Here is a 25562-nt window from a genome sequence, read left to right on the forward strand (position 1 = left end):
GCGCCACCACCTCCCGGCTTTCAGTATCCATTCTTGATTTTTTTTTTCACAAATTCTTATTGAGCTGAGACCGTATCTCAGTGATAGAGCACATTCTTAGCATACCCAAGGTCTTGGGTTCAGTCCCCCTAACCCAAACTAATAAATAACACACACACACACACACACACACACACACACACACACACACACACACACACCACTTTAAAAATTACTATGGCTATTTCCTTAACATGAGAATGCATTTATCTCAACTATAAAGTTGATACTTAGTGGGGGAAATAGTAAAGGAGTCCTATCAAAATCAGGAGCAAGACAGCGATATCTACTATCATTACTTAGCATTAATCTGGAGATAAGAGCTAATGAATCAGACAATAGAAAGAAAGGACCTCACCTGCAGAGTTCTTGCCTAGCATGCAGGAGGCATGTCATTGGCAAGGGGCTGGGAAGGAGCTTAGCTGGTAGAGCACTTGCCTAGCATGCCTGAGGCCCGAGTTCCATCCCCCAGCACCTCATAAAACATGCATGTTTGGAGGGCAGAGGCAGGAAGGTGAGAAGTTCAAAGTCATCCTTGGCTACACAGTGGGTTTGAACCCAGCCTGTAAAACATGACACTGGAGAGAGAGAGAGAGAGAGAGAGAGAGAGAGAGAGAGAGAGAGAGAGAGAGAGAGAGAGAGAGAGAGAGAGAGACACAGAGAGACACAGAGAGACAGAGAGAGACAGAGAGAGACACAGAGAGAGAGACAGAGAGAGACAGAGAGAGACAGAGAGACAGAGAAAGACAGAGAGACAGAGAGAATATCGTTATATTATATTACATTTGTATCTAACAAAAAGCAATGAGTTTAGAAATGTGAGTCACCTAAGTGTTGTTAAAAATGATAAGAGAATCCAGTAAGGGTTCGAACTCAGAAGGTAAAATAACCAATCCCTTGCAGGGAAACAGGCAACAGTGATCAGGCCTATGGAATAAAAGACCCCTTTTCCACAGCAGCAAGAATTATAAAGGGCCCGGGGTTTGATCTGATACACAAAGACACGTGCATATAATTAAAAATAAAACAAATCTTTAAAAAAAAAAAAAAAGAAATCCATATTGTAGTATGTTGTTATGGTAGGACTTCCCGTCTGATCACGCTGGCTAACGTCAGAAAACAGAGACATGTCTAGCATGCAGGAGGCCCTGGATTCCATTCTCAGCACCGAAACAACCAACCAACCAAATAAGCTATGGCTGTGTCTCAATTGCCACCCGACTCACAGCCACGATAAATAAGGTCTGATTGCAAAGCGGCCAGGCTAAGCGTCAGGGTAAACAAGTGCACCTCCAGGGCCCGTCCACCTAAGGCTGACTGTCTTCCGGGAGGGGATTCTGGGTGAGAGAGACTGTCTTCTGGACTGCTTAAAATGTGAAACTGGGCACATGTCCACATGGAGAGGTGAAATTTCATACGGCCCCACCCCTAGACGTTGAACTACATGTAATTAATGACTTCGGGGAGAGGGAGAGGTAGCCTCTCCCACGGCTGGGCCCCTTATTGGTTGTCCACTGACGAGCGGTCAGCCCTGAGAGCATACACACAACAAAAACGGGGCCAGCAGGCTGTATTTACATGTTTGTGAGTGAGTGCGTGCGTGCGTGCGTGCGTGCGTGCGTGCGTGCGTGCGTGCGTGCGTGCGTGTGTGTGTGTGTGTGTGTGTGTGTGTGTGTGTGTGTGTAACAAATAGTCAAATAAAAAAGAGCTCTAAACCTGAAAGTGGTGGGAAGGGCGTGGGAGGGGCTTGAGGGAGGGAGGGGCTTGAGGGAGGGAGGGAGGGGCTTGAGGGAGGGAGGGGCTTGAGGGAGGGAGGGGCTTGAGGGAGGGAGGGGCTTGAGGGAGGGAGGGGCTTGAGGCAGGGGAGCTGGAAGCGGGGAGGAAAAGGGTTCTACAGAGGACCAATAGAAGAGAGAGGGAAAGGGGAAGGTACAAAGGGTACAAGGAGGCATGTGCTCAATATGAAGTATATACATGTACAAAAGCTTTTAAAAATTAAAATATGGATCGGTGAGATGCCTCATAACCAGGACCAACGTGGTGAGAGGAGGGAATCAACTCTTGAAAGTCGTTCTCTGATATTTACATACATACCATACTCTGTGCCTCCACCCCCAAGTAAATAAATAAAAACAACAAAAATTGAAAAAAATATGTAAATTAGAAACACAGCTTGGGAAAAAATATAAAATGTGGACTGGGATATGGTGGCCCACACCTGTATTTTTAACCCGCTGTGGAGGCTGAGGCAGGGGATTACTTAAATTCAGCAGTTGCAATCGAGGCAATGGAACATAGTAAAACCCATCTCTTCAAATAAAATTAGGACTGGACTGTAGCTCAGTCCAGAGCCCATGCTTAGCACCCCTAAGGCTCTGGGGTCCAATCCCAGCACTGTGCAGAAACAAAACAAAAACAACTCACCCAGCAAAGCAGAACAGACCCTCACCCATATCCCACAGAACTCCTAACGGAAATCCCAGTTAAACACTCCCCCAAATCTGTAAAGATGACCTTTAAAAACTAAAAATTCTATACTTTTGAAACACAGTGTGCAAATAATGATAGTAGAATCTGCATGATGCAGAAAGCATTTACAGGATATTTGTAAGAGAGACTGAGGCAATAGGAGCAGGCAGGAGACAGGGAAGAGCCTGCCTCTTCCTGCATTCCCTTCCACAGGTTTGAATGTTGCTGAATTCTAATTATTTTCAAAAGAAAAATGTCAACTTACATTTTAGGAAGTTCACCACTCAAGTAACTTAACAGTACAAGAGATGGTTGACATTTCTTGAGTACCTACTGTGTACCAAGAGACTTACTAGCAATTCTGTGGGCATCCTAATTAACTGGACTAATTTCTGGTGTAAGAAGTACCTTTCCCCCATTTTCCCAGAGGAGACTCACATCCTTGGAAGAGGGTCTAAGGTCTGCAGAGCCATAGCTTATGACTATGGCAGCCTGAAACTCATCCTGGCAGGACGGAGAAGGGGCCCGATGGCCTGAAATGTTTGGTATCCCCTCTTTGACCTAGAAAGTCTAGGAAGTTGAGGTGCTCTGGGAGAACTGGGAGGCCACCCAGGGCAGGTCTGGATGCCCCTCTGTACTGCCTCCCAGGGGCCACACAGCCCCAGGCAGGAGTTAGGAAGCTCCATGATGTGCGGCCAGGCTGCCTGTGGCACCTGGGCTGGCCTTGGTGTACTTGCCAAGCAAACACAAAATGTATGTCCCTGCCCAGTGAGGGGACCCCAGACATCTGGAGCTCTCCTCGAAAGACTGTTCTGGACTCTCCTGAAAAGACTGTTCTGGACTTTCGCTTCCCTGACCTTAGAGGTCCTTGGGTCTGATGCTACTCCAGATGGTCTCTACTCTGGAGGTCCTAAGATGACATCCTGCTCCCATTGCGGTGTGCTGCCCCAGCCCTCACCTGGCAGACCAACCTCTGGAGTCAAATCATAAGAGCCAGAGAGTGGGAGGGGACTGAGGGAGCACCAGGCTTCTCTCTGACCTCAGCCCTCATCCCCAGCATGATGGGGCCACTGCCCTCCCCTAGGCCCTTAGCACTGGCCTAGAGCCAGGAAAGGCATTGGGTTGAGAGCACCAGACTTCATTCCAGGGGTCCTCTCTCCTGGAATGGGCCAAAGACCTGGTTTGGGGGCTTCTTTCCAGTCTCAAGCCTGACCTGGGTCAGACCCAGGCAGGAGTGGTGGGGACGACAGCTGCTCTTCTGCATGACAAAGGGTGGCCCTGCTGGAGAGCCATGGAACACACCAAGTCTTGCAATCCACTATGGCTTTTCTCTTTAGCCCCCGACTGAGGTTGCCAGAATCCGCAAATAAAAGCTCTAGATACTGGTGTAATGCAAATCATAGGTAAACAGTGAATAATATATTAGTGTAATCATGTCCTGAATTCAGTCTCGGTTTTATTTAGCAGCTCTACTCCTGGTGGGCTGCTCAATTTTATTTCTCTAGTACAATTCTTCAGCCAGCTCGCAAATCCACATTCAGGCGTCCGGCCAGTGTCTTGGAGGAGGCTTAGTAGACTGAGGAATATAGCCACACACACCCCACGCCCCTACTCCTGCCACACACATGGCATTGAGTCCTTCTAGCTTTCTTCAAGTGCCTGAGCAGACTTGGCAGAAGATAACAAGAGATATGGAAAGCACTGACTATTGTGGGCACTAATCTTTTTTTTTTTTTTTCCATGACAGGGTTTCTCTGTGTAGCCCTGGCTGTCCTGGAACTCGCTCTGTAGACCAGGCTGGCCTTGAACTCAGAGATCCGCCTGCCTCTGCCTCCCGAGTGCTGGGATTAACGAACAGTGTGTGCCACCACCACTCAGCAGTGGGCACTGATCTTTATGTTGCCCCTTCTCTGAGCTGCTATTCTCAAAAATTGGGGGAGGGTGGACTTTCAACTTTAATTCCCATAGAGGAAGGAAAGGAAAGGATGGGGCTCCTTACTGGCCAGCCCCAGGCTTTGTGACCAAGGAATCCTCCCCAAAGTGGGACATGCTGGCTCTTATCAGCCCCAGAAGTCTTTGGAACACCTGGCCAGGTGTACTGCGAGGCAAGTCGGTTGGAGAGCCCAGGTGTTGATTGGCATGTGGATCTTTCCAGAGTTTGGAAGCAGCAATGAACAAGATTATAGGTGCACATTCCAGACACTGGGAGCAGGCACCCAGCAGAGAATGAGCCCTCCGCCGAGATCAGCCCCTCAGTCTGTGCTGAGGTTGAATTTAGGACTTCACGTGTGCAGGGCGAGTGCTCTACCACTGAGCTATTACTTCGTCCACCTTGAATATCTTAACTGGTCAGGCACCCTTAAGTCAATGTTGAGGCATATTGACAGACAGTAGTGGCCAGATGTTCGAGTCCAGACAGGTCTTTGTGTCCTTTCTAGACAGCCCCTCCTCAGGGTTCAGGGGCTTGTTTCATGCTGAGCTCCCAGGAGGTCCCAGGGGTGTGACCTCTCTCCTCCTTCTTCCCCACCCCCCACCCAGGGCCAGCTATATAGCTGGTCTGCACCAGCCCTCAGTAGACTCAAGACCCTTTCAGGACACCTCAGGGATACACACATCCACAGCTCCTCCTCCTGGGCAGCACCATGCGGTCCCTAGGGCTCTGCTGGGCACTCTGGGCACTGTCCCTGGTTGGCCCCGGGGCAGCTCTGACTGGAGAGCAGGTCCTGAGCAGCTTACTGCAGCAGCTGCAGCTTACTCAGCCGCCGGTCTTGGACAAGGCTGATGTGGAGGGGCTGGCCATCCCCTCCCACGTGAGGGCCCAGTATGTGGCTCAGCTGCAACACAGCCACGCCAGCCGCTCCCGAGGGAAGAGGTTCAGCCAGAACTTTCGAGGTAAGCCTTCCCACGTCCTTCATCTCTAGGAAAGGCAGGCTCCCCATGCCCTCCCATCTGTGGTGTCAATGGGCCCTTGCTTTGTGGGGCTCAGAATGGAAGTCATGGGGTCATAGTCTGAGGGGGTTGCTAGAGGGTGTGCAGATCTGGGAGGGTGCCTGGGTCTGAGACCTGGCTGCACACTGAAGGACCCTTGGGGGAATAGGAAAAGGGGGGCTGAAACTGCTGGGAAATTCAGGAGCAGAGAGAGGAGAATGGAGGAAAACAGAGCCCCAGGAGAGGTCAAGGCCACACAGAACTTCTTGGGGCCACCACCTGGAATAGTGGCAGACTATGTCTTGCCATGGACAGAGAACAGTGACTGGGTAGAGGCGGTCCTGGGTAACAGAAAGTTTGGAAGAGTGAGAGCACAGGCATCCCAGGGGCCAGCATGGTGGCACCGCCTCTTCCAGCTGGAATCAGTCCTAGGGCACAGCCACACCCCCAAATTCATTCTTCTATGGTACCGAGGCCTGGAGACATAAGGATGCTGGTTCTGAGCAGGCTATAGAGATGACCGCTGAGGACAGGTGTAGCCGGAAGCTCAGGTGAGCACCTTGCTCTCCTAGAGCCTCGGGTGTTAGGGAACACATTGACTGATGCCATTTAGGAATGTGACAAGTCCTTAACGTTTGCACTAGGGTTCAGTGGTCCTGATAAAGATGTTCACAGGCTCCTGTTCCTCTTTCATGGATGTGCCATTGAGCAGAAATCCTCATGAGAGAGTCTGCCCCTTAAGAAAGGAGGCGCAGTTTCACTAGTGACCTTGAATTTCCAGTCTCCAGCCTCTGCTGCCTGACTCTGTCTGTACTCCTCACCCATCTTCTCCGCAACCTTCCCTAAAGAACCCTGCAGTGCTGAGCTCTTGAACCCGGTCAGCTCCTTCCTTCCACCAGGGGTAGAAGTGGATAATAAAAAAGACACATCTCCAACGGATTGTTTCAGCATCCAGGGCCTCATTGCAAAATTTACAATCCCTAGATAGGGAGAGGTACCCCTTTTTCACTGTGTTCATGGGCTTCCGGCTCCCAGTTCTCCCGCGGATTAGAAAGGAATCTTGGCCTCGGGTCTTGCCGCTCTGGAGGTTATCTGGTGCCAATAGAGGCCCGGCTGACTCTGTCCATGTTCACAGAGGTGGCAGGCAGGTTCCTGGTGTCCGAGACCTCCACGCACTTGCTGGTGTTCGGCATGGAGCAGCGGCTGCCGCCTAACAGCGAGCTGGTGCAGGCCGTGCTGCGGCTGTTCCAGGAACCAGTCCCCAGAACTGCTCTCCGGAGGCAAAAGAGGCTGTCCCCTCACAGTGCCCGGGCTCGGGTCACCATCGAGTGGCTACGCTTCCGCGAGGATGGCTCCAACCGCACCGCCCTCATCGACTCTAGGTATTGGCTGTATCTCTCTCTCTCTCTCTCTCTCTCTCTCTCTCTCTCTCTCTCTCTCTCTCTCTCTCTCTCTCTCTCTCGGGATTGGGGAGCTCGGATCGGCCTTGGACAGGGCGGGACTGGAGACTCCTCCAGGGCCTCCCTGACATCCTGCTAGTCCCCTCGCCTGACGCGCAGCTGTGTCTCAGGCTCGTGTCCGTCTACGAGAGCGGCTGGAAGGCCTTCGACGTGACCGAGGCCGTGAACTTCTGGCAGCAGCTGAGCCGGCCGAGGCAGCCACTGCTGCTGCAGGTGTCGGTGCAGAGGGAGCACCTGGGCCCGGGGACCTGGAGCGCACACAAGTTGGTCCGGTTTGCTGCGCAAGGGGCGCCGGGCAGCGAGGGCCAGGGCGAGCCACAGCTGGAGCTGCACACGCTGGACCTCAAGGACTACGGGTAGGAGCTGTGGGTTAAATTGATAAGCGAAATCCAGAGACAAATGGGAAATTTGACTTAACTGTGAAATGTCAGAGTTTCAGAGTGTGTGAATATTTAGAAAAGTCACTCGGGCTGTTAGGAAGCCCCCAGTAAATGTTATTTACTTTTAGTTCTAGCCACACCCACGTAAATATCCAATTCAGGTGTTTCCTTTGCTGTGGCGCTAGGGTTGGAACCCAGGGCTTCACAATATACCAGTGCTCTCCCAGTGAGCTATACACTCAGCCCAATTCTTGAATACTGCGAGAGCTTTTTTTTTTTTTTTTGAGACAGGGTTTCTCTGTGTAGCCCTGGCTGTCCTGGAGCTAGTGCTGTAGACCAGGCTGGCCTTGAACTCTCAGAGATATGCCTGCCTCTGTCTCCCAAATGCTGGGATCAAAGACCCGTGCCACTACCGCCCAGCCCAGTGGGGAGCTGGATCTTAAGTCTCCCTCCCAGATGCCCTGATTTTAGCCTTCTCAGCTGACCTCTGCTGTCTCATTCCCACAGAGCTCAAGGCAATTGTGACCCGGAGGTGCCTGTGACTGAAGGCACCCGATGCTGTCGCCAAGAAATGTATCTGGACCTGCAGGGGATGAAGTGGGCGGAGAACTGGATCCTCGAACCCCCAGGGTTCCTGACTTACGAGTGTGTGGGCAGTTGCCTGCAGCTCCCAGAGTCCCTGACCATCAAGTGGCCATTTCTGGGGCCACGGCAGTGCATTGCCTCAGAGATGACTTCCCTGCCCATGATTGTCAGCATTAAGGAGGGAGGCAGGACCAGGCCTCAGGTGGTCAGCCTGCCCAATATGAGGGTGCAGAAGTGTAGCTGTGCCTCTGATGGAGCGCCCATACCCAGGACGCTGGAGCCATAGGCACAGGAAGTGGAGTCCCCAAGGATGTGACTTCCATGTATATCTGAAGTGTTCTATTGTACCGGGAGAGATGGGGATTCTGAATCCCTGAGGGGGCTAATGCCTGTCTGTGCTCTTTGATGAGCTCTGCTTTTGCCTCCTCTGGACCTGCCTCATCCCCTAGCTTTTACCTTCAAGGAATGTGACTCACTGGCCACTAGGGGGCCCTACCTAGTCATCTCTGTTCTTCATATTGTTCACTGCACTATATGTTAAAGCACTTACATGTATAGTTACTGTAAGCTAAGGACAGAATTCCTAATTGTCCCTGGATCTGGGCTGAGCCCCGGTCTTAACTTTGGACCTAAGAAACAAGTGTATCAAACACGCTCAACCTAGGTAATACGGACTTTGCTAGATGTGAATAAAATATATTTTGTTCTGTAACTTTTGTTGTTGTTTTGTTTTTTGAGACAGGGGCAAAGGCAGGTGAATCTCTGAGTTCGAGGCCAGCTTGTTTTACAGAGCTGGTTCTAGGACAGCCAGGGCTACACAGGGAAACCCTGTTTCAAAAAAAAAATCAATGTCATTCATAATTCTAGAAGAACGAGGCTCACTCCTCTCAGACTGATACAGGGAGCATTACAGATTGTCTGGAACATGCAGGATACCACGTTTACAGAGACTTTTTTTTTGTAGCTACCTCAGTTAGGCTTAACATTGCATGTCAGTAGGTCTCGCTCCTTGGGAAGCTCCTGATTTCTGTGCTATAGGATGCAGTGCCTGTGACCCTGACAGTTGCTCCTAGCTGCAAGCTCAATACGACAAAAACAAAGTGTGTGTAGATTCAGCTTATTTTGCTGAGTCCATTCATTCTAACAGGATTCAGACATCAGAGGGAAAGAGACTGTAAAGAAATAAGCGATGCAGGATCTCAGCCCAGGGAAGGGAACTTTTAGTCTCCCTGCCAGTCTGCACAGCTGCTAGCTGAAAATCCCATAGTCTGTCTGTCTCCTAACACTTCTCATCTTGACTCAGTAAATAGGAGCGATCCTCAACTTCCATAGTTGTGGTTTGAGGAACCAATGCTTTAATAATTACTTTACACACTGATTGGCACATCTGAGCTAGTCCAACTCACACCCTGGATTTGTTTATTTTGAGAGGGTCTCAATTTTGAGTTGCCTGTTTGTTTTTTAATTTTAGTATTATTATTTCTTTGAGACAAAGTGTCATGCAGCTTAGGATGGTCTCCAACTCCATAGGCAGTCAAAGATGACCTTAAATATTTTTAAAATTAAATTGTGTGTGTGTGTGTGTGTGTGTGTGTGTGTGTGTGAGAGAGAGAGAGAGAGAGAGAGAGAGAGAGAGAGAGCCAGCATGTGCTGTGGAAGTCAGAGGGCATCTTTTGGGAGGTGGTTCCCTCCTTCAACAGTGGGTTCTGGGGGTTCAGACTCAGCTTGTCAGGATTTCATGGCAGAGGCTTTGACCCCCAGAGCCATCCTCTTGGCCTAGACTTTGAACAGTGTTGTGATTACAGGCTCACACCACCATGGCTGGTTATATGGAGCTAGGCATCCAAAGCAGGCTTCATGCACACTCCCCAAGCACTCTGCTAGCTTGAGCTACACTTCTAGCCTCCAGTTTACTGCTTTCTTTATGACAGCTCACACTCTGACCCATCACATCACAGCCTTCTCTGGACTTTTAGACAACTGTCACCTACTGAAGAGCAGCCGTAGGAAAGCCTTGCCTTCCGTTATCAAGCGCCCTAACCTGTTCTCTTCTGTGGTAGTGGTGCCACCGTCCATACTAATAGGACTAGGGCTAGACCCCAGGACACAGGCCAGGCAGGTGTCAGCATCATCAACAAAGGCAGGAACTGAGGGCTAAAGATGTGTGGAGCGGGAGCAGGGAGAAAAGACAGAATCCATCTGAGGAGCCAGGGGAATGAGCAGAGATCTAGAGAAGCCAGGCAGCAGCAGAGCAGGGGCACGGCCAGGCAGAGCTGGGGGAAGGCAGGACACAACAGAGTTCTGGGAAATAACTGTTAGCTAGGCGCTTAAGGGAGAGCCGATGGAAGTCTGAGGGAGGAAAGACGCCCTGTTTCAGATAGCCACTGGCTAGAATCAGGGACAGGGAGGTGGCGAGGATATTTTTATCTTTACAGTAGAAGATGAAAGCTCAGACATGGAAGTGAGGTCAGAGAAGAGGCAAAGCTGTGCCCCGGGGAACGAGGAGCTGCTCAGGCATGAAGTTGGCTAGTGCTGGCAAGGACTCCACCGCCAGCTTTGGTTCCACTCTTTTCCTTGTGGAAACTGAGGCCTGCAAGTGGGTAGTTTGCAGTAGTGGTCCTGCCACAGGTCCATTCCCCTAGCACATCCAACGACGGTCCTGCCCTGGGTGAGGGGGCAAAGCAGGTGCAGAGGCCGCTGGTTCGCTGGAAACCTCCAAGTCCCAGCCAGAACACACCGGATGCTCAGCGTGTTTGGCTCCAGTTAGCAACGTTGGTGGCCTGGGCCGGAGCAATAAGTCGTGGTCCCAGGGAACGCTAGAAATGCTGTATTTTATTTAGGGCAGGACAGAGCTCTGGAACTTTCAAGGTCCCGGCTCCTTACCGCGGCGGGCCTCTCTGTGGCTACAGATGGCTGGGGGCAGGGTAGGTCTACAGTGCCCCGGTGCTCTCCCGCACTGCGCCCCAGCTGGGCCAGCTTATGAAGTTCCTGGGGACACTCAACCCCACACAGAGCCGATCACGAACGTTTGCAGATACTCTCCCGCGCCGCGACCATCCTAGGCTTGGCCCAGTGTCCTCTCCGTGGGGAGGTGCTGGGGCACAAAGGAAAGCAGCAGTCTGGAGACGTCCTCTCCCGGCCTTGTGGGCGTTAAGCTGGTCTGATCCCGCCCGCAGACCTCGGCGAGGACCGCCCCGCGTGGACCAGGGCTAGAGAACCACAGACGGGCTCACTGCCTGGCGCACGGTCTTGGCGGTCCAGCTGGCGCCGGCGCGGGCGAAAGAGTCCAAATTAGGTAAGGCGTGGACGCAGCTCTGCGCATGTGCAAGAGGCGCCGGAGTTTCACTTTGTAACTTTTAAGTGGTGGGGACGCTGCCCCGCCCCGCCAGGTACCGCCAGACCACTCCCCTCGGCGCGCGCCGCCGCCGCCGCCGCCGCCGCCGCCGCCGCAGGTAAAGTGGGAAGGGGAGCCCAGCTAGGGAAGGTCGCGACCCGCCGCTCCCAGGACGCGCCGGCCGGGGTCCACACCGGGCAGTACGCCTCGGGTCGCCCTCCCTGGCGGCTGTCCGGGTGACAGGAGCCGGGCAGGTGGCTAGAGGGTGCCAATCAAACCCCGCGCCGCTGGGACTTCCTGACAGCCTAACCTGGCTGCGTGGCCGACACGTCCCTCCCTGTTCCTCCGCCGGCTTTGGAGTTTGTCTGCCGGGTCCGATCTCCCCGCCTAACTCGGAGGGCAGCCTCGGAGTCCTCTCTAATTCCTTACGAGGCTAGACCCGGCTAGAGTATGGGCTTCGTACGGTCCTGGTGACCACTCCTGCCCTGGTAGCATCCGGGGGAGGAAACCTGGGGACTTGGGCAAGGGCGGGGGAAGGGGGCGCGGGGAAGAGCCCGGAGAGCTGCGACCGTAAAGAAACCACATCCGACAACTTATCCAGGGACCTGATAAGCCTGGCTACCTGAGACCTCGGGTGGGGTGGAGTTGCTGTCTTTCAACCCTAGGCAGGGACCAAGAGCTGTAGGGACTTTTGCAAAGGACCTGGGAACATATTTACTGTCCTGAAGCTCTGGTTGGGTCCCAGGGACTGCCCTGTTGAGGGTTTTTTGGGGGTGTGTGTGGTGGAAATGAGGTGGTGTAATGCTGAGCATTTGCGTATATGTATGTTCATTGAAGATGGATGGTGACTACTGCTAAGCATGGGCACCTAGGTAGGACTCCTGAGCCCACAGTGACTAATTGCTTTCTTTTCTTTTTTTTTAAAGACACCCCCCCACACACACACACTTCTTTCGTGGTGGTGGGGTTGGAACACAGGCCTTGCTGCACATTCTAGTTTGGCTTCCACACCCCTAGAGGCTTCTCAGTTTGGTCTGGTTGACCCTCAATGGGTGCGCTCCCACCTGCCCTCTCAGAGCAAGTTCCTTTGGGAAGGCAAGAAAGGGCTGGCTTATTAAGAGCCTCGAGAATGTTCCAGGAGCAGCCTCTGACTTTTCCCTCAGCTGGGGGTGGGGTGGGGCGGGGTGGGGGGTGGGAACTGGTTGCCCCTGGCTGGAAGAGCTGAAGGTCTGACACAATGGTTCCTCCTCTTTTCCCTTTCCAAGCCTTCCTTGTTTGCTCTGCTGCATTTGATTTCCCTGATTGTAGCCCTTGGGGGACACTGAGGTACAGCAGCAGCTGCCCTTGGTGTCTGCATGAGGCAGAACGACTGGCCACCTGCCTGAGGAGGCTGGGTCTGACCTCTGGCTCAGGCTGTCCTCCCTGCTGGCTGAGCTCTCTTAGTTCTTTTTTGTTTGTTTTATTTTTGAGTCAGAGTCTTGCTATGTTACCCTCGATGGCCTCGAACTTGAAGAGATCCACCTGCCTCTGCCTCCTGCACATTGGGATTAAATGGGTGTACCACCACACCAGCCCTCCCCCACCAAACTTGGTAAATTCTCTTGGCATGAGAAAAGTGACTTAGGAGTGTGACTGGGCTGTTATGGAAGGGGAGCCACAGGTACACTCCTGGGGTCAAGGCCTCTGTTTCTCCAGGCCCCTGAAAGAGTGACTTTGGTGAGTCACCCTTCCCACCCCCACCACAGCGCCTCCCTTCCCTGGGACAATGTCCCTCTGTGAACATTTACAAGGATGTTTTTCCTTTTCTCTTTCCAAGCCTTTGTTTGTTCTGTCTAGCTTCCCTTTCCCTAATTCTAGCCTTAGGGGACCTTGGGGTGCTGCAGAAGCCCTCTGGGTCTGTATGAGGGTTTGGCTTGGGAGGGATGCCTCCTCTAGCCCACAGTCCCAGAAGTGGTAGAGGGGCTACCTGACTTTAGCAGGGCCTTGAGCCACTGGACAAGAGGCAGGAAGCTGGAGCTGCAGGCGCTGCTGGGTGAGGAGAGAGGGACAGGGCAGCACAGAGGACCACTGGGAGCCAGAGGAGATCTTGTTCTGGGAGTTTAGGTGAAGAGCCAGGTCGGAGGAAACCCACTGGGCAGAACCAGAAAATGGGCACGTGGGATGAGAGACATTTAGGCAGGTCTGCGAGCAGGAGCAGGGTGCAGAAGGAAGGGCTTCTGTTCTGAATTCCTAAACTGGAAGAGGGTGGCTCCCTTGTGGCTGATGTGGCACTGGGGTCATCTGTGTTACTGTGGGACAGTTTGTGAAGGTTGGTGTGGCAGGGACAAGTCGAAGTGGACAGCCTAGCAGGAAATGCGAAGTAGGCCAGAGGCCTGACTCACTGAAAATGGGAAACTAGGGGTGCTGATCCAACTGAGGACCTCCCCACTGTCCTCCCTCTGGTAAGTGTGGCAACCGAAGGCCTTGCATCACCAGGCAGGGATGTTTTGAAGTACTGATGTCCTGGTGATTTTTTTTCCTTTGAAGCAGTGGAGATTTCCACTAGTGCCAGGGGTGCCTGAAGCCTCAGAGGGTGTCAGCACTGAGCCTGGGGCCATGTCTGTTGGTCTCAGCTTTCTGTTGTAGCCAAGGCTGGCCTTAAAACCCCGATCCTCCTATCCTCCTGAGTGCTGGGCTGCAGGCCTTGTGAGACCGGTCCTTGCTCCTCTGGGTGAGGGTTAGAGGAGACAAAGCAGCTTCAAGGTGGAGATGGCATCCATGACTGTTCACAGCCACCACCCCACGGCTATAGCACCGTACACAGATCTTCCTCTAGCCACTGCCAATTCCTTCGAGGAGAAGAAAGTGATCCATTCTCTTAGGCCTGTCTCCCACTTCCTATCTGGCATCCCCTCACTTCCTATCTGGCACATTGCACTGCGAGAATGTGTGTGTGTGTGTGTGTGTGTGTGTGTGTGTGTGTGTGTGTGTGTGTGTGTGTGTGTGTTCACCAGCATAGCGGTCCCAGGAGCCAGAATTGGGATTGGGCCCCTGCTCCCATACCTTCCCTCACTTCCTATCATGCATATTGCGTCGCACTGTGTGTGTGTGTGTGTGTGTGTGTGTGTGTGTGTGTTCCCCAGCACAGCAGTGTCAGAAGTCAGAATTGGGACCCTTCCCCCACCATGACCCAGAACACTTTTCAGCACTTTAGGTAGTTCAGACTTCTGCTTCAGATCTCTTCACCCCCTTTTCTTGTCCCTAACACTTCGGTCTCTCTAGCAGAGAGAAGAAACCGACTTTGAGAAAGTCCTCTGGGAATTGAAATTTCAGCAGATTTGGGGAGGTGGGAGCCCAAGGAGGAGGTGCTTTCTTATGACTCCCCACTCATAAATGATGTGAGGAGTGGGCCAGAACCTGGGCCCCGAAGTCCTCAGTTCTCAGTGCCAGGGGACAGACTCGAGAGGTTTCCATTGGATGTGCCAGGGCTTCCAGGAGCCTTCAAGGCAGCACCCAGTCTGCAGCTGTGTCTGAAACACTGAACCTTCTGTTAGAGGGGAGGTGTCGATGGAAGAGGGCGGAGCCAGGGGCCTGCTTTGCCCCAGCCTCGCCCAGGAGAGGGCCTAGGCCTCTCTCTGGCTGTCCCTCCTGCTTTTGCCTCTCTCAGGGAAGCACCCTGTGCGGGCACTTACAGAGCGAAGAGTCAGGGTTCGAGGCTCAGTCCTGTTGTACCCAGCTTCTTGGTTTGGGAGATAGGTGGCTATTAAGTTTCTGAGACTTGGATTCCAGGTACAACCAGTCTTGGAGATCCCGGCTCTGACATTCTGAGGATAGCTGGAGAGGGCTCTTGTCCTTGGCTCAGATGACCAACAGTAACAGTGTTCCTGGCTGTTCCCATCCCAGTTTGCTGGTGTCTGAAGTTTCCTCTTCCTAGCCTTTCTGGTCCTCTCTCCTGCTTGTTTCTGGTTGCCTTGAGGACTCTTGCAGGAGCTATTTTCCCAGCAGTACTTGAGGCTAGAGGAACTTCAGCACAGTGACAGCAGTGGTTCCCTCTGACCACCCCATCCCTTTACCTCATTTACCCCCTTTGGGGCATCTGCTCACCGTGTCCCCAGGTGGGTCCTCTAGTCTGACCATCTGGGACATTCCCATGAACAGAGCTGGTGTCTGTGAGCTCTACCAGGCCCTCTTCCGTGTGGTGTTCAGTTTTCCTGACGGTGCTGACTGGGAAAACTGAAAGTTCCCACCCTCATCTTCTACTTTGTTTCCTAGGGAGAGAAGGCATGATGACCAGCTCCCCATTCCTGGATCCCTGGCCGTCCAAGGCGGTGTCTATCCGTGGGAACCTGGGCCTTGGGGACCATCCCAATGACTCGTACTGCTATAGCTCAGCTAAAAACAGCACTGTGCTTCAGGGGGTCACCTTCGGAGGCATCCCCACTGTCCTGCTCATAGATGTCATCTGTTTTCTGGTAAGGTCCTCTCTCAGTTTAACCTCGTGTTCTCTAGGGCCATCTAGGGAGTGCGCGTGAGGTAGATACATACACCCGTGCATGCTCTGTGACCCTGGACATGTGTAGATGGACCCTGAGTTCTGGAAGCACTGTAATGATTCCTTCCTCGGAGGACTTGGGGCTCGTGTGGCAGCGTGATCATGATCCCGATTGCAGAGCCACTAGCCAGTCCTGTCTCTTCCTCCTGGCCCTCAGGGTGGGTGGCATGAGAGGTATGAGGGTATGGACCAGGGTTGGAGCAGGTGCAACTTCTCGTGTGTGTGTGTGTGTGTGTGTGTGTGTGTACTTCCTGTCACCCTGGGGTGCCTGGGGCTTTCAAGAAATAGATTCCTAGAGCTGACCTCAGGGGATGTGTGTCTCTTTCTTTAATGTGGGCCTTCTGTGGACAAAGATTCCTCCAATTTGAAACAGATGTTATTATCTTTGCAGTGACTCAACAATGGTTGAGAGTGTGCGTGTGTGTGTGTGTGTGTGTGTGTGTGTGTGTGTGTGTGTGTGTGTTCTGTTTTGTTTTGCTTTAGGGGTGGAACCCAGGCCTTTGTGCATACTCCACAGGTACTTTCCAACTGAGCCACATCCCCGCCTGATTAGTTTAGATTTATTGGCGTTAATATGCACTGTCTTTTCACGAACACCCCCAGAGCAGCGGCTCCCTTGACTCTAGCTTCTAAGAGCAGAGACCATGGGGTATATGGGAGGGTGGAGTTCGTATCTGACCGGGACAGGTGACTGAGTTGAGTAGGGAAGCTAGGAAGGGAGGGAAGGCAGTCAGAGGACCCCCGTCCCTGCCAGGCGGGAGCAGAGGGTCCCACACCCACTTCTGACCCTAAACGTGACCACAGAAAGGCATTTCTTCCTAATTTTGGTTCCTAGGACTAAGGTCTACATTGTTGCTCTTAAAATTTGCTACACTGTTGTTCATACCGACTGATGGGGAAACCGCCGGTTACCACCTTGGCTTTCCGGAAAAAGGGCTCTCTACTACCGATGGGTGTTCTCAGCACCATCATACTGGCAGGAGAAGAACAGTTCTCCATGCTTGTGGGACTTGGCCAAAAGGGAGGAGCAGCCTAGGTGTGGCAGTATGCTGAGAGCGGGTGGGTGGGATCCTATGCCTTGAGGATGGGGAGAGCTAGGCTAAGGTGAGGCACCTGGAGAGAACTAGGTAGAGCCCAGCTGGGTTGGGTAGCTGCTTGGAAAGAAAGCCACTTTCATTTAGACTGTGCTGGGAGGAGTGATTTTTTTTTTTTTTTTTTTTGGTTTTTCGAGACAGGGTTTCTCTGTGTAGCTTTGCGCCTTTCCTGGAACTCACTTGGTAGTCCAGGCTGGCCTCGAACTCACAGAGATCCGCCTGGCTCTGCCTCCCGAGTGCTGGGATTAAAGGCGTGCGCCACCACCGCCCGGCGATTTTTTTTTTTTTAAATTCCATGAGGGACAAGGTCTCACTATGTTGCTGAAGTGATCGCTGAGCACCTGGCCTCAAGCAATCCTCCTGCCTCAGCTACTCAAATAGGTGGGATGACGGCTTATACAACCACAATGGATTTTTGTTTTGTTTTTGTTTGTTTGTTTGTTTTGTTTTTTGTTCTTTCAAGACAGGGTTTCTCGTGTGTGTAGCCCTGGCTGTCCTAGAACTCATTTTGTAGACCAGGCTGGCTTCAAACTCAGAGAGAGATCCACCTGCTTCTGCCTGGGATTAAAGGCGTGCGCCACCACCGCCTGGCTATGAGTGTAGATTTTTGTTGCAGGAATTTATGGGGTCAAGTGGGGGCCATGTGTGAGAAGACCTAGGTGTGGGAAGGTATCCACACTGTGTGCACAGAGAGAGGCCAGGCAGCAGTGACAGACAGGGTGACTGAATGCTGAGGGACTTATGTTTGTCCTACAGTGCGACTCATCTGCCTGTCAAAACACATCACCCACTTCCGGACTTACCTTAAGAAAATCTTACAGAAACTCAGGGCTTATGGATTTCCCTTAAGGAAACAACATGCACCTTTAAAACCCCAGTTTCTAGGAGGGACTCGGCTCAGTGATAGAGCACTGATCTAGTATGTCTAAGGTGCAGGTTCCATCTCAGCATTAGATAAACACATACATAGCTAAATCCAGTTTTGACCAGAGCGGGCAAGCCTGTGCTATTCCAGATGTTTCTTTTCCACCCCTCTCTGAATCTCAAAGGAGCCTGTGTGGGTTGCGGGGAGAGCTGGCCAGGGTGGAACTAAATGGTCTGGGGAGGCAGGGAGCATCTCAGACATCTGGAGCCAATAGGCAGAGAGGGGCTCTGCTGGTGTCACATAGGCCTGTTTATCTGTCCCAGCTCTCTGGGTTGGGCCAGCCCAGAGTGCCAAGGCATGACAGGGTTCACTGGATGCGCTTGCTGTGTGGGGTCTGCAAGCCTGCTTTTAGAAGAAACAAATGCAAGCCGGGCGGTGGTGGCACACGCTTTTAATCCCAGCACTCGGGAGGCAGAGGCAGGCGGGTCTCTGTGAGTTCGAGGCCAGCCTGGTCTACAGAGTGAGTTCCAGGACAGGCTCCAAAGCTACACAGAGAAACCCTGTCTTGAAAAACCAAAACCAAAACCAAACAAAACAAACCAAAAACAAAACAAAAAAAAAAAAAAAAAAAAAAAAGAAAAAGAAGGAGGAGGAGGAGGAGGAGAAGAAGAAGAAACAAATGTAAAGAATCTAACTCAAAATAAATTAAAATATAATGAAGAAAAATCAAGCCAGGTGCATAGCCTTAGTCCCAGCTACCACTGGCTGGCGCTGGAGGATCACGTGAACTCAGGAGTTAGAGGCAAGCCTGGGCATATAGTGAGGGCTTGTCTCTAAGAGCAAGGTTTGGGTACGAAGTAAAGGGGAGAAAAACAGTTTTTCCAGTCTGGTGAGGTCAGACCTCACCTTCTGACTCGGGGTCTGCTGTGGCTGACGTACTTGAACTTCCCTCAAGCCTATGGCCATGTGACAGCCTTGGTGTCATGGCCCAGGGGCCAGAGGTTGTCCAGAGAGTGGAGGAAGGTGTCAGGCTGCTAAGCTGTGTGTTATTTCTGGGCTGGAGGGGTTCCTCTAGGCCGCCGAGTCCAGCCGTGCCCAGAACCTGGCCAGCCAATGATCTTGACTTGGTTTCTTTTCTCCTTTCAGTTTTTAGTCCTGGTGTTTTCCATCATAAGGAGAAGATTCTGGGATTATGGCCGCATAGCCCTGGTATCAGAAGCAGGCAGGTAAAGAAAGCATTTAACCGAAAATGTGAGCGTATCTATGCATCCCTCTGAGTGTGAGTTATGTGTGCATTGTGCAAATATGTGTGTATGTAGATACATGTTTGCTTACATGTGTGTACATTGATATGTGTATGCACATGTGTATGTATGTGTATTTCTGGGATGGGCTGGAGCCGGAAACTGTATCTTTCTTTCTGCTGGCTACCAAAGACCCCCTTGAGGCCTTCCTGCTTAGAACTGTGCTGAAGGAAACCGATGCTGGAGATCCACTCTCTCCTGGGGCTCTGGTTTCAGGCTGTGGAGGACCATCGTTGTCTTTAGGGCTTTTGCACCGGGGGAGGAGGATGACATTTTCTTTCTCACCTTGGACACGGCTCTCTGAGAACATCATATTGGAAGGAAATTACCTTGCTCTGGGGCTGGCTTAGGGATCAAGAAGGGAGGCAGGTGTGGGGAAGCGGCCCTCCTTCTTTCTTGGTCAGGGCTCAAGTTAGACAAGCCTCTCAAACAAAACACAGGCTCTTTGGTCAGACCTCAGGCTTTTCTGGTTCTACTCTGGGTGGGGACAGTTCTGTGCATCTTACTAAAGGTGAAGATGAATCCTAGAACTAGACTTTCCTGTTTGGTCTGGTTGCTGTGAACCTCTGGGACTTGTGTCAGATGAGGCAACGTGTAGTGAATGGGAGACATCAGATGCCCACTCCCAGGTCTGTCCTGGTGGCCCATGGTCATTGCTTCAGCCCCTGAAATGTTGCGGTGGTGGGATGGGGAAGGAGATGCTTTCTTCTCTCCCAGAAGATCCCTTCAACAGCTCACTCAGCTTGGACCTGAGCATGAAGGTCCTACCTGAGCACACAGGAGAGGCTGTGGGAAGTGACTTCTGTGGGAATGGTTTCCTTTCTGACCGTTGAGGACACATCCTTTCACACGAGTGCTATTCTCTTCCCTCCGTGTCACAGAACTGGGGAGGGCACCTCATTCTCGGACAAGGGGTCTTGGAGGACACTTTGAGACAAATATGTTTGGGTCTGAAATGCTGCGAGGGGTGAGGTGAGCAGCCCCACTTCCAGAGCCAGCTCCTCCGTGGGCTCAAATAGCATACGGCATTTACTAATGTGATCTATTCTACACCTTGGCCAAAGCGCTGAGCTCCAGGCTCAGTGAGAGACTCTTAGATCATAAGATGAAGAGAGACTGAGGGGGATGCCAGGTATTGACCCCTGGTCACCACATATGTGTGCATATATAGTTGTACCTTTGTACAACACGCATACACACACACACACACACACACACACACACACACACACACACACACACACATGCTGCCACCGTATTTAACATGCCAATCCATCCACTCTGAGTTGCATACTCGAGCATTTCTCATCTTTGACTTTAGAATTGGGATGCCTTTTTTTTTTTTTTTTTTTTTTTGAGAAAATGTCTCCCATGCCCTGGCCTCACAGGTTGGTCTTCTTTGAACCTAGGATCCTCCTGCCTCAGCCGTCAAGTGAGTGCTGGGATAATTACAGGTGTGCACCACCATGCCCGACATGAGATTATCAGTTATAGCTTAGCTGGCACCATTGTTCCTTTCTTAATGGCTCATTAAAGAACTATGCACCTGGCCACCACTGGCATCTTGGATTAGATAAAATAAAGCATGCGTGCATGCCACATGTGTATTTTTTTCTGTAATTTTTACAATTTTATAATTTTTATGTTATGCGTATGGGTGTTTGCATGCACACATGTCTGTGCACCACACGGGTACTTGCTACCCACAGAGGACAGAAGGGGGTGTCCACAGAGGGTGCTGGGTTCTCTGGAACTGGAGTGACAGATGGTTGTGAGCCCCATGTGGGTGCTGGGGACTGAACCCAGGTTCTCTGGAAGAGCAGTCAGTGTTCTTAACCACTGAGCCATCTCTCCGGTCCCGTGTGTGGTTTGAAGTGGGCCCATTCCAATGATGAGGCTGTACGAGTGTTCTTACTTTTCCTGGACTCCTTCCTGGGGGGAGGAGGGGTGATGTGTTTTCCTGTCGCCTTCTGTTCCTGTGGCCGCTCATTCTCGGGCGTCTTTCTCTGGAATGAAGTCTCGTTGGCTGTCATCCCGGTCATTTGGTAGGATAAAATACGGCATTCCAGATTGATCTGGATGTGTTAGCAAATGCACTGGAAACAGGTAACACTCTGAATTTCCTTTGGGTGGACCAGTTCAGTGCTGGGGTTGGAGGGTGTACACGTAGGTGTGCTTCCTTGATGACCCCCTGGCCCTGTGCTCTTCAGCCCGGACAGCACAGAGTTCTATGCCATATGGGTTTGTGGGTGTTGCCTCTTTGTTTTTTTGAAGCAGTTTATATTTGTGGCAACCACTGGGAGTCAATAACTTTGATCCTGAACTCTAAGATTAGGAAACAAAATACTGGAAATGTATATTTAACTTTTCTGAATTTTAGAATTATTTATCTTTTTTTTTTTTTTTCCTTTTTATGTCTCCAGTGAGGCCAGATTCCAGAGGTTGTCGTCGTCATCTTCTTCTTCCTCAGGGCAACAAGACTTTGAAAACGAACTGGTTGGTACCCAAGGATTGGTTGTTTTTGTGGCCCAAAGGGCAGAGGGCACAGCCTGGCAGGAATGACTGATGGGGGTCTGGGCAGTTGTACCCCTGGTTCAGGGACTAGGAGCAGCACTGTGGTCTGTGAGTGGTCGACGCTGGAGCAAGCGCCCCTCCACATGAGCAGAAACACGAGGGCTTAGAAGAACCTAGAAGGAGATAGTGCTTAAATGACCCCTCACTGCAAGGCTCCATTAACTGCAGGCAGAAAGGGCTGTGGATCCCCAGGGCTTTGCCGGCGACTCACGCGGTTAGTCCTCTCTCACACTTACGGTTCTTGTGCAAGAGTTAATTATTGACTTGTCTGCTGGATTTTGAGCCAGATGTGGGCAGGAACCCTGCCCCCCTCATCCAGCCTTGTTCCCAGCACTAGATATCTGGTAGGGTCTTAGTCATTGTTGAATGAGTGGAGAGCAAATATTTGTCTTTCCCAGCAGATAGCCACCCAGCTTTATGGAGTAGTAAGACACCAGCGATCACAGAATGTCCACATGCTTCTTTCCCTCTCCAGGGCCTGCTCTGGGGTACTTTCCAGCTCTCTAGACTCGTTCCTGTTGGTTGGGTTTTTTTTTGTCCCACTCTTTTGGCCATTTGGAAATAGTTTTACAGAAGTCCACATCACTTTTCCCAGCTCTTGGTTGAAGTTTTGTGATTTGACCCTGGAGCTTATATAATGCCACCGATTGACAAAACTCGAGAGGTTTTTTTTTTTTTTTTTTTAGCAAGGTTGTGGGTTTTGTTTTTGTTTTAATCCCTGCCCGCCCATGGGATTGTACCTTGCAAAGAATGAGAACATAAGGGAGTAGCTTACTGGATGTGTGAAGGAAAATCCTGTTTTACACAGCAAGAAGTGGGATGGTTATTTAATCTCAAAGATGCGATTGTATCTGCCTCCCAGAGACCTAGGTGTTGGGTGCTAATACCTGTTCTCTGTCTCCAGGGATGCTGCCCTTGGCTGACTGCCATCTTCCGCCTGACGTGAGTAAGATGGGGTGTCTGCTGGGCACGTGACTCTGTGTGGGGGTTTGGCCATTCAGGAGGAAGTACCCGAGGTTTTTGACCCTGTAATGGTGTCTCTCATACTTTTCCAGCTCAGGGCCCAAACAGTGTAGAAGGGCTAGAACCAAAGTGGTTGGGAAGTCTGGGTAGTCAGGGCACAGGAAAGAAGGGGGTCTTTCAGGTGCATAGCTCTACTGGCCCTCAGGGATCCCCAAACTGCAGTTGGATCTCAGAGGTTCTTGAAGCTAGTGATGAACTTTATAAAAAATTTTTCATGCTGGAGAGATGGCTCAGGGGTTAAGATCACTAGCTGTTCTTCCAGAGGACCTGGGTTCAATTCCAAGCATGCACATGGCCACTCACAACTGTCTGTGACTCCAGTTCCAGGGGATATGGTGCCCTCACACAGACATACATGCAGGCTTCCCCACCTGACCTTGGGCACAACTTCCACCAAACTCCACCATTTACAACAGGGTCTCTCACATATTACTTCATTGGAATTGGCCCAGAGTCCTCCATAGTTTCTTATAGTCTTTCATCAGTTCTGAAATGGCCTTTTCTTCCATATTTCCACTTATCAGAAACAGGGGATCTGCAGTTATGGCCAGTGGTTGCTTAGCTGCCCACACTTTCTTGTTTGTAGTGTGACACGTGATGACATGTGTCTAACAAGGATGGCTGTGTAGACTTTGGGGTGGACATCAACAGTGGCCAAGCCAAGACTCCTGCAGGCCCTGATGGCTGGCTCCTTCAAGCACAGGAGAAACCAGGCCTTTATCACCAAGTGTTTCTTAGATTTCTCTCCTTAAGTCCAGAGAGAGAGAGAGAGAGAGAGAGAGAGAGAGAGAGAGAGAGAGAGAGAGAATTTTTTTTTTCGAGACAAGGTTTCTCTGTGTAGCTTTGCGCCTTTCCTGGAACTCACTTGGTAGTCCAGGCTGGCCTTGAACTCACAGAGATCCGCCTGGCTCTGCCTCCCGAGTGCTGGGATTAAAGGCGTGCGCCACCACCGCCCGGCTGCCTCATCCATTTTATAATGAGAGCACAGATGTTTCTAACAACAGAACATGGAGGACGGCAGTTCGTCTGCTGAGAGCCTGTGGCTGGGACTGAAGATGGCTCCGGAACTCATGCCAACAGCTTCGTCTTTACAAGCTGTGTGATCCTTAAAGCTGTACAGTTTTTCTGTGCCTTTGTGTCCACACATCACAGTAGAGGATGTGGGCTAAGACACTGTCCTCTACAACTGTCGTGAGGATTGGATGAAAACTCCAGGCCTGGCCTGCCACTGCCACCTGTTAAGAATGTCTCCACATGTGTGTCTTGGCCAGTGACGACCAGATCCTGGAGTGGTGTGGGGAGGATGCCATCCACTACCTGTCCTTCCAGAGGCACATCATCTTCCTGCTGGTGGTGATCAGTTTCTTGTCCCTGTGCGTCATCTTGCCTGTCAACCTCTCAGGAGACTTGCTGGGTGAGACCCTTTCTGGGCCATTGTCTGTATTGGAATGGAGCAGGCCAGTGGCTCCAGGAAGGGACTTGATTTGGTAGAGTAGACCCTGGGGGATGTGAAACAGTCTTAGAGTGACTTTGAGAAATTACCATCCAAATAAAGATCTAGAGGAGAATCCATCTAAATCTGGGCTGGGAGCTAGGGCCCCTTAAATATCATTTTTTTTTTTTTTTTTTTTTGGTTTTTCGAGACAGGCTTTCTCTGTGTAGCTTTGGAGCCTGTCCTGGAACTCACTCTGTAGCCCAGGCTGGCCTCGAACTCACAGAGATCCGCCTGCCTCTGCCTCCCAAGTGCTGAGATTAAAGGCGTGCGCCACCACTGCCCAGCTTAAATATCAATTTTTGGTTCCATCTAAGTAGGAAAAAAAAAAACCAAAAAAACCAACCAAAAACCAACCAACCAACCAACCAACCAACCAACCAACCAACCAACCAACCACAAGTACTATAGAATTGGAAGGTTTTAGCAGGTGTGTTTTGCTTGTTTTTTTGAGACAAGACCCTACTGTCCAGGCTAGCCTTCCCTCACCCTCCTGCATGTTGGGATTGTAAGTATAGCCACCACTCCCGGCTTCAGAATGTATCTTTCCATTTCCTGCCCTTACCCAAGTCTGGAGATCACTATTCATGGATCCAGAAGATGTCTGTGATACACTATGAAAGTCATTGTGGAATTATATCTCCCTAGTTTCCAAAATGCCATCCCAGATCCACTTGTGACGTTTAGTGGTTCTCAACCTTGAGAACCTTGAGTTGGTAACAACCAAGATGCTTCTGGTTATCATCAAAGCATCTTTAAAACAAACCTCAGTGCAAAATGAACTTAAATTCTGACTTTGCTGGCATGGTAAGCTGTAGCAGAGGTCCCAGTTGATGGAGCTTTAAATAGGCTGATGAATGATGCCATTGTCTTTCATGTCTAGGAAGACATGCCATGTCTAGGCATCTTGTGTTGTGCCTCCCTGAGCTGTGGAACTCTAAACCAAGATCAGTTAGGCTCCTTCCTGGGTTCTCATTGTGATCCCGGAACTAAGTATCCGTTTCTCTGCAGATAAAGACCCCTACAGCTTTGGGAGGACAACAGTGGCCAACCTGCAGACCAAGTGAGTGTGGAGCTTGTTGACCATGAAGAAGGCTGGTCTGGGGGCCTAGGGCAGGCTGGGAACACCGCAACACTGCTGTGTTGCTGGGCCGTGGTGTGAACATGGCCCAGGCAGCTGCTGTTTCGCAGGAGGCTTAGAGCCCCATGTCAGGACAGGGAAGCTGTGGTGTGAACATGTCTTGGGAAGCTTCAGTTTTGTAGGAGGCTTAGGGCCCCATGTGAGGACTGGGGAGGTATAGTGTGAACATATCTCAGGCGGGGAAGCTGGTGTGAATACGTCTTGGGAAGCTTCAGTTTTGTGGGAGGCTTAGAGCCCCATGTGAGGACTGGGGAGGTATAGTGTGAACATATCTCAGGCGGGGAAGCTGGTGTGAACACATCTTGGGAAGCTTCAGTTTTGTGGGAGGCTTAGAGCCCCCCAT

At 51.3% G+C, this 25562-nt stretch overlaps 2 protein-coding genes across 5 annotated transcripts in view; both read left to right on the forward strand.

The window, feature by feature from the left end:
* The first annotated feature begins 3960 nt into the window (after positions 1-3960).
* LOC128110073 (left-right determination factor 1) lies at positions 3961-8573 on the forward strand. The gene is made up of 4 exons (XM_052737830.1): positions 3961-5400; positions 6572-6818; positions 7007-7252; positions 7784-8573. The coding sequence occupies exons 1-4, from the start codon at positions 5151-5153 to the stop codon at positions 8145-8147; spliced, it is 1107 nt and encodes a 368-aa protein (XP_052593790.1). The 5' UTR covers positions 3961-5150; the 3' UTR covers positions 8148-8573.
* A 924-nt stretch (positions 8574-9497) lies between these two features.
* Positions 9498-25562, forward strand: part of Tmem63a (transmembrane protein 63A) — a 38237-nt gene continuing 22172 nt past the window's right edge. Inside the window, exons 1-7 of one of the 4 annotated variants that reach the window (XM_052737815.1) lie at positions 9498-11156; positions 15447-15646; positions 18832-18911; positions 21413-21485; positions 22468-22505; positions 23858-24000; positions 25090-25141. In XM_052737815.1, coding sequence (XP_052593775.1) covers positions 15458-15646; positions 18832-18911; positions 21413-21485; positions 22468-22505; positions 23858-24000; positions 25090-25141 — 575 coding nt within the window. In that variant the 5' untranslated portion in view covers positions 9498-11156; positions 15447-15457. The other 3 variants (XM_052737816.1, XM_052737820.1, XM_052737817.1) reach the window with 3 other exon arrangements.

Source organism: Peromyscus californicus, unplaced genomic scaffold, assembly GCF_007827085.1.
Source record: "Peromyscus californicus insignis strain IS unplaced genomic scaffold, ASM782708v3 Scaffold_14__1_contigs__length_90479793_seg_2, whole genome shotgun sequence".
Lineage (NCBI taxonomy): Eukaryota > Metazoa > Chordata > Mammalia > Rodentia > Cricetidae > Peromyscus > Peromyscus californicus.

Coding starts and splice junctions, on each gene's coding strand:
- LOC128110073 (XM_052737830.1), top strand. CDS start 5,151: ATGCGGTCCCTAGGGCTCTGCTGGGCACTCTGGGCACTGTCCCTGGTT. Junction 5,401..6,571: donor GTTCAGCCAGAACTTTCGAG/GTAAGCCTTCCC, acceptor CCATGTTCACAG/AGGTGGCAGGCAGGTTCCTG. Junction 7,253..7,783: donor CTGGACCTCAAGGACTACGG/GTAGGAGCTGTG, acceptor TCATTCCCACAG/AGCTCAAGGCAATTGTGACC.